The 8,437-nt window shown below is 41.8% G+C and overlaps 1 protein-coding gene across 4 annotated transcripts in view; it reads right to left on the bottom strand.

Moving 5' to 3' along the window:
• Nucleotides 1-5,922: 5,922 nt before the first annotated feature.
• Nucleotides 5,923-8,437, bottom strand: part of LOC121593494 — a 64,944-nt gene continuing 62,429 nt past the window's right edge. For all 4 annotated transcript variants that reach the window (XM_041915866.1, XM_041915864.1, XM_041915865.1 and 1 more), the window contains 2 exons: nucleotides 7,368-7,481; nucleotides 5,923-6,545 (listed from right to left, as the gene is read on the bottom strand). In XM_041915866.1, the coding sequence (XP_041771800.1) occupies nucleotides 6,157-6,545; nucleotides 7,368-7,481 (503 nt within the window). In that variant the 3' untranslated portion in view covers nucleotides 5,923-6,156. The remainder of the gene's footprint in view (nucleotides 6,546-7,367; nucleotides 7,482-8,437) is intronic.

Here is an 8,437-nt window from a genome sequence, read left to right as displayed (position 1 = left end):
GAATTTTTTTAACTATTACTGTTTAATTATAGAACTGTTATCATGTGATGAGACGAATGAAAAAGAACATAAATGCGGTGGTGCGCCGTTTATCATCCGGCTGTCCGTTTAACCGTGCTGTTGGGAAATGACAGTTCAATACAAAGGGGACATTGCGTTCTGAGGAGGATATTTGAAAAAAAAAAAACGATTATCAGAGCACATTGTGATAACAAAAAATGCTATGATTTATTGCAAAATTTTAAATATTTTTATTGAAAAAAATGAAGCTGATAAAAATTGGCTAATGTTTATCAAAATATAAGATAAATTAAAAAAAAGTTAAGTAATTTGCGATTTAATATATACTTTGACTCATTACCCGTATTACTTGAGTATAAGGTCGAGGTCGAGTCCCGATTAGCCCGGATAAACGGCGCTCCACTGTATATATATATCACCCACGCACATTTTCACAATCACAATCACACACACACACACATATTCTTGATAATTTGTCCATTTTTTATTGCCTTCCTTATTTAGTATATTTGTTCATATAGATAGATTGTATAGATTCTGGCTCAAGTCAGGGTACGGATATCAATAAATAACACAGTGTTAGGTTTCCTTTTCCCGTTTTGGACCTTCCACCTAGGTTTGCTGGATATTGTGGTCGGTAAAATCATATTTTCCAGGAAGTATATTCAATTTCTTTTTCCGGAGAAGTTTAGGCCAATTTAACCAATGGTACGCCGCTCCATTCGGCGCTAAACTTCAATTAACAGTTTGTGCTTGTATTTATTCCTGCACTGTCTTGTCTAGATGCTAGTAACAATGTTTACCTGGTATATAGGTTCCGCCCAATAACTTTGTCTTTAAAAAAAAACTTGTGTAAAATGAATGCTACAAGACATTTTGTAAAACTTTTTCTTTATTTGAAAGATCATGGAATGTGATTTCATCAATGTGGTTGCTTCGGCTAGCCATGCATTACCCAAAACGGTTGTTTTAATTTTAGAGAACATTTTGGAATATGTGTAGTCCCTTCTCGGCTTTGGAATGAAAGTGGATTTTAAAAGATTCGATTGTCTCTGGTTTTTTAGTATAACACTTATGATTGACGACTCTTGCGTAAATAATAGTCCAACATCGTTAAATTGCAGCTCGTTGGTGGCCAAAAACATCAGAATTTCTACTAATAACTCGAACCTAAAGACCTGTGCGCAAAAGATCGATTGTAACATGGGCTGTGATTGGCACTCATCTTCAATTGTGGCAAACAAAATATCGCATGTCATGGTTATATCTCACTCACAATTGAACGTAACCGTATTAGTGTCTTCAACTTCATACATAAATGGTTCGCTGATGCTGTTCGACCAAATTCAACATCAAAGAGACACTTGTAATGAATTGATCCATTCCATTCGATTCCATTCCACCATTCTTAAATTAGGTATGGGTTGTCAATGCTCTAAATACAACAATTTTGCTTGCTGATATTGCTACAGCACCTACCACAACTATATGGACAGTCGTTTTTCGCGATTTGCAGAAAATCCGTAAGAAATACTTACTTACTTACTTATCCGGCGCTACAACCGCTTTGCGGTCTTGGCCTGCCTCAGGAGTGTCCGAAACCGCTCACGGTCTCGCGCCTTCGTCTGCCAGTCCGTTATCCCGGCAATAATGGCGGACGGCTCCACGCCATCTTGCCACCTCAATTTGGGCCTACCACGCCTCCTCTATCCTTGTGGACGGCCTAAAAAGACTTTACGGGCTGGGTCGTCCGATTCCATGCGTACAACATGGCCAGCCCACCGGAGCCTGGCGAGCTTTATACGCTGTACGACAGTGAGGTCGCCGTACATCTCGTATAGCTCGTCATTATAGCGGCTCCTCCATTGTCCCTCCACACATACGGGGCCAATTATCCTTCTGAGCATCTTCCTCTCGAACGTGGCTAAGAGGGTTTCGTCAGATTTGGACAGTGTCCATGTCTCAGAGGCGTATGTGAGTACCGGAACTATATAGGTACTATATAGTCCCAGCTTCGTCCGTCGCGACAGGTTCTTTGAGGTGAACTGCTTTTTCAAGCTGTAGAATGACCGGTTGGCAGCCAGCATACTTGCGCGCAACTCAACTTCGATGCTGTTGTCGTTGCTGACCTTTGACCCAAGATAGGTGAATTGTGGGACGACTTCAAAAGTGCGTTCACCTATCTGCACGTCACGCCTACGTAGATTCTGATTATTTGTTGGTGGGCCCGCTGATGTTGCCACCATCAGTTTGGTCTTTGCCTCGTTTATCTGCAATCCGAGGCTCTCTGCCGCCTGCTCGATCCCTTGGTAGGCTTCTGCTTCATAGGAGAGCCGCAGACCAATGATGTCTATATCATCAGCGTATGCCAGGATCTGGGTTGACTTATAGAAGATGGCTCCCGTAGTCTCCACCCTCGAGTCGCGGATGGCCCTCTCTAGCGCCAAGTTGAATAGGAGACAGGCAAGCCCGTCCCCCTGGCGCAGACCTTTGGTGGTAGCAAAAGGTCCTGAGAGTTTCCTTCCACCCTCACCTGGCATGTGACGTTGGTCATAGTCATTCTAACTAGCCTTATCAGTTTGGCCGGGATTCCAAATGAGCTCATAGCGTCGTACAGTTTTACCCTGGCTATGCAATCGTATGCGGCTTTGAAGTCTATGAAGAGATGGTATGTGTCGTTTCTGTATTCAGCCATCTTCTCCAAGATCTGCCGCATGGTGAAGATCTGATCAGTGGTTGATTTTCCGTTTCGGAATCCTCTTTGATAGTTTCCGATTATCTATTCGACGTGCGGGACAAGACGATACTGAAGGATCAGGGAGAATATTTTATAGGCGGTATTCAACACCGTAATAGCCCTGTAGTTGTTGCAGTCCCACCTGTCTCCCTTCTTGTATATGGGGTAGATGATGCCGAGATTCCAATCACAAGGCATCGATTCGCTATCCCACACCTCAGTAACAATTTGATGAATCTCGTTTTCTAGTCGTGCACCTCCATTCTTGACCAGTTCAGCTGCAATTCCGTCGGTTCCGGGTGCCTTGTTATTTTTCAGCCGACGGATAGCCTTTTGTGTTTCTTCTATGCTAGGTGGCAGTAGCATGACACTATCTGCTAGTGACGCTTGTAGCTGTTCGTTTAACTGGTCGTTGAGTAATTCATCAAAGTACTGAGCCCACTGCAAAAGGACCTCTGGCTGGTTACTGACCAGATCTCCATCCTTGTTGCGACAGCAGGTTACGTTAGGTACAACATTGTTTCGGTGACCTGCTATCGCTTGGTAAAACTTTCGTGTCGGTCCGTACGCCTCTCTAGTTTGCTCGAGTTCCCGCATGTTTTGCTCCTCCAAAGCATGCTTCTTCGAGCGGTGAACTCGTTTCTCTTCGCGTCTGAGCCGTGAATATTCCTCTGCGCATGCCCGCGTTCTATGCCGTTGCTGCATTGCTCGGTATGCAGTATTCTTACGTTCGGTCACTTGTCTGCATTCATCGTCGAACCAGCCAGATTTGGTGTTGCCACGACGTAGTGAGAGTATATTTCTTGCACAGTTTATTATTTTTGTTTTTAGAGCGTTCCACCTCTCGCTCGTAGTTTCATATCTGTTTTCTGGTAGTAGAGACTCGTCTAAAGCGGCTTTGAATTCCTGTTGGACAGTAATGTCCCTTAGAGAGTCCGTGTTGAGCCGAGGCTGCGTGTTTTCTCCACCCCCATTGGCGCGGGGGCGGGCGATTCTACAACGTATCACTAAGCCAACCAAGTAGTGATCGGAATCGATATTGGCTCCTCGATATGTTCTGACATTTAACAGACTCGACTGTCGTCGGCGGCTTATTAACACGTGGTCGATCTGGTTGAAGGATTCGCAATCCGGGAGGGCCCACGTAATCTTGTGGATTTTCTTGCGCGCAAATTTGGTACTTCCAACAACTCCAACAACTTCCAATTTCCAACAACTTCCAACAAAAGATTGTTCGCTGCGGCGAACTGGACCAATCTACTACCATTATCGTTACTGTGATCATGCAAATCCGTAAGAAATAGAAAAAAAACAGTGAATGTATGAGTTGTGCAGAATACTATTTCACATCTTTGTATATATTTTTTTAAAGTTTAAAACGTTTTTACACGATTTTTTACGAAAAAAACAAATTTATGATCGTACCATAACTATAAAAATGCTTCGAAAAACAGGTTTTTTGTGCCAACAAACGCATTTAAAAATCGTTCAAAAATATAAATAATATATTCTAGACAGGTTTAACAGAAAAATAATTATTTTTTTTTGCATTTTGCCAAGCAATTTGGAGCCGCTCCAGAAAATACGTTATTTTTCCATGTTTTTTACCTTAACTGGACTGGAAAAGCTTTGTAATTGGTAGGTAAATATGTTGTGCAAGTATTTCAGTCGTTTTAGCATCAAAAAACGGTGAAAAAACAACTTAAATTTGAGATCCGGCACGACCATTCCCTAGATGAGCAAAAAAAGCTTCAGTCAGCCGCCGCCAGATGCGCTAGTGAAAATCGAAATTACGCTATGGAGTGCGATCAATGTAGCCCGGCCTTAATGATTGTTTTGAACATGCAAACCAAAGTATGTGCAAAGATTTTCAAAAAATATTTTGAAATTCCCATGAGAACCTTATCAATTTTGTGAACAACGGCTCAAAACTGATCCGTTCAAACAAAAGCGACCAAAAAACCTCAACAACGATTTTTTAGCAGAATCTAAATATTTGCTGCTATTACATACATAGTGAAGGAATGTAATTCTAGTCTGATATTTTTTTCCTTCCACCACCCACTTCACCATCGATGTTATCTTAGACCGCTACAAAGGCGCACGTAAATGTTTTGGAGGAAATGGAGACGAATACGATATTCAATTGCAATGGGCTAACCAATAATACTCTTTGCATATATTCTTACCGGCATTACAAATACTGTTCTAATACATGATAATACCACATTACCACCAATTCAGCCAGCCCTTATTTAGGCTGATTAACTACCTTACAAATTTACGACCAAACTTTACAAGCAGACGGCTACGGGCGCCTTTGTAGCAGTCTAAGAGAACATCGATGTTCCATTCGTGGCTTGAACCCATGATGGGTTGGTTGTTAAGTCGTGCGAGTTGTGGTAATCTAGGTGCAATAAATGGCTTAAACTTATTCACGAATGTTTATGAAAGTGTTTTATATCTGTTGTGTAGGCGCCAGGTTATTCAGGATCAGGTATGGGTCTGTAATAAGCAACAACAATGCTCCAGAAGCGATGTATCCAAATTAACATTTATTTTATATTTTTTTAATACTACAAACTGAAATTTATTTGCTAACAGAAAGTTGCAGGAAAAAATGTGAGCGGGTGAAGAAGAAGAAATCATTACTTTAACGATGACTGTTTCGGTTTTATTTGCCAGAGGATGAATCCTTGTACAACCATGGAGGCGCCTAGTACTTTGTAGCTATGTGCTATGCTGACAGAAAGGTTTTTTTGCTTGATCATCATAGCCACTTAATTTTTACATTCGCTTACGATACAAACGTACTGTACAACGATTTAAATGATATGATAAAACTTTGTACTGTCCTTACCTTTTGAAGATTTCTCATTCCTTTCAAAAACACGCTTTATTGTTTGAACAATTTAAAGGTAACAGAAAAAACGCATAGCTGATTTCGAAGACTTATTCAAAAATATCGTTTTATTAAACGTGACATGTAACACCATTGTTTTATCCTATAATATTATTTTTCTAGTAATAAAAAAACAACTTTCCACACACGATAGCAAGAAAGCATTTAAATAAAAAAAAATAGTGCTTCAATAACGAACGAATTGTAATGTGCAAAATATATAAACACGGGTATAATAATTAATAAAAAACAATAAAAATTAAACCAATTTTCAAATATTTAAACCCGAAATGTTAAGTTAAACGTATCAATTACATCGTATCAGTACAAGAATATCGTAACAAAATCTAAAGGATAACGTTACTGCCAAGAACCATGCAGACGCCGTTGCACACAGCTTTAACTTTGATGCAATCGTAATCACCAAACCACGGACGAAGCGTTCCCCTTTCCCCTGTTGCAACGAACTCGTTCTGCATCAAAAACCCCCAGCGATTCAGAAACATGAGATCAAATGACATCCCGCGTGATGCTGCAACGCTGCTGGCTGCTGCTGCTGGTGGTGGTTGTTGGTGTCGGTGTCGGTGTAAAGCTGCACGTGCTGTTGCTGCTGATGCGTCAAGTCTTCTGATACGCGACACGTAGAAACGCAACGCACTGACGGGCGGAGACGGTACTTTCCTGCCCGTCCACACTGTGGCATCGTGCGAGACGTGCTCTCCTCCCCCTCCTCCTCCTCGGTGGCAAGCCCGGTCTGGTGCCAGTGGCGTACGTACAGCAACACCATTAGGAGGAACCCGACTAACCGCAACATTTCCAAACGGTCCCGGTACGGTATCGTTGATGAGCTGCGATGCTCGTGATACATAGCCGCCGGATTATCACCTATCCCGGGTTGTGCAAAGGGAGAGAGATATAGAGAGAGCATGGAATGAAACATAGAGCAAAAAATCAGTGCAATGAAATTCGTTCTGACATGTGTTCTGCTTTATAGAAATGAAAAGAGCAAGGTTTGCTGCATTTTTTTAATGAAACATTACTATAGAAGAGTGATTAAAATTAGTTTCCTTTTTCAATCCCGAGATGGAGAATGGAAATGGACAGAGCAGGGAAAATAAACATAATCAAGACTGTATGACCATGATCAAATAAAAGGTTTAAAGTGAAGCATAAAACTGGGACAAGCAATGGTGTGCCTTGTTTCAGCCGAGCAGCCGAGGATAATTAAACATTAAATCAGCTGGCCACTCGCCCTCGCTGGCAGCAGCGCTATGTACATGAAATGTACCAAATGTTTACGCACATAATAATTGAGCAGCAAATAAAAAATGTTGCATAAGTAACCAACAAATAAACGAAAAAAAGTATAAATACACACAAACGTTCCTAAAGGTAAAAAGCGACTATACATAGCGTACATTGCGGAAGCGGAAATACCCTGGAAAGAGAGAACGCGGCCAATAGGGGGAAAAAGGGAGGGCTACAAAAAAAAAATAAACAAAAACAAACAAACAAAATGCTGAACAGAAGGAAAAAAAAACGGTGACGGAAATTAAAAATGGCCCGGTGTCAAAGTTTCAACGCCTGTGTGAAACAAACCACCGTCGTGTTGGATTGGAGAACACATTGGGTTGGATTGGGGGCTCGATGATGGCGCGAATTTTTATGACCACTATTCGTCCCGTCCCGCTTGAAGCGGAACCTTACCTTTGAATATATGTACAACCACGCTCGCTGGCTGCGAATTGCTGGGAACGCAGGTGTAATTTCCCGAGTGCTCCTTGCTGGCCTGACTTATCGTAAGCTCCGAGTAGTGGAAATCTGTCGAAAGCAGTTTGGGGCGAAAGAAAAAATGGATCGAAACGGGAAGGGAGGAAACAAAAAAAAACATTATAAGCATTGGTAACCAACATTCGATAAACAGACGGTGACGGTGGCAAGAAATGGCCGCACGTTTAGTGCCCCATTCGGCGATCAGAGAGTCACCGGGAACCAGAGTGATGTGTCATGCTTTTGCGGCAGCAAACTTTCATCTGCCCTGGATGCTGTGTGTTATTTAATTTTTGTTTGCAAAGAAATACACACCAACACACACACACACATACACACTTTGAAAGATAATAATAAAAATAATACTAGCTAATAACCAAGTGAAGTGAAATTGATTTTCGTTTCCTATTCCATTGAATTGAATTTGTGAGCGACAAGCTCGATGCCAGGACGCGTGCCGATGGGAATCCGTACAATTTACAATCTAGTCTACATTTTGTTTCGAAGATGGATGACAGAAGGGAGGGGGGGAGGCTGGGGGGGGGGAGGGGAAGCTACAGTTCTGAACGGAATCGCTAATTGAATTCGAACGAAAATGTAACGCTTGCTGACAAATCTCATGGCATGCTGGCGGGCACGTTACGACCCGCCAACGTGCTACAATTTGAAAGTTCAGCCAGTTGCTGCAAGCCGAAAACTTTAAGCTTGCAGTGCTTGGGTGATTGGAAATGTCTGTATGTATGTATTTGTGTGTGTGTGTGTGTGTGTGTTTGTGCTTTCGTGTTTAATGGCCCGAAAGTATCAAAGCATTTAAGTGGCATCGATTGTGCAAATAATTGTTTGCACTGCTTTGTGCATGGATGGAAATCAATTCCACGTTGGTTAGGGGAGGAGATAGTGACCGTTTTGAAGAAATATTTGTTTTGTGGCACACGCAATTCGTAGTGGCTGTCTAGACAGATTTGCCAGATAAATTGAAAGATCTGATTTAACTTGAACGGAACGCT

This window comes from Anopheles merus, chromosome 2L (genome assembly GCF_017562075.2).
Source record: "Anopheles merus strain MAF chromosome 2L, AmerM5.1, whole genome shotgun sequence".
In the NCBI taxonomy this organism is placed as follows: domain Eukaryota; kingdom Metazoa; phylum Arthropoda; class Insecta; order Diptera; family Culicidae; genus Anopheles; species Anopheles merus.
The sequence above is the reverse complement of the archived record's forward strand: the minus strand, read 5'-3'. Positions and strand labels throughout refer to the sequence as shown.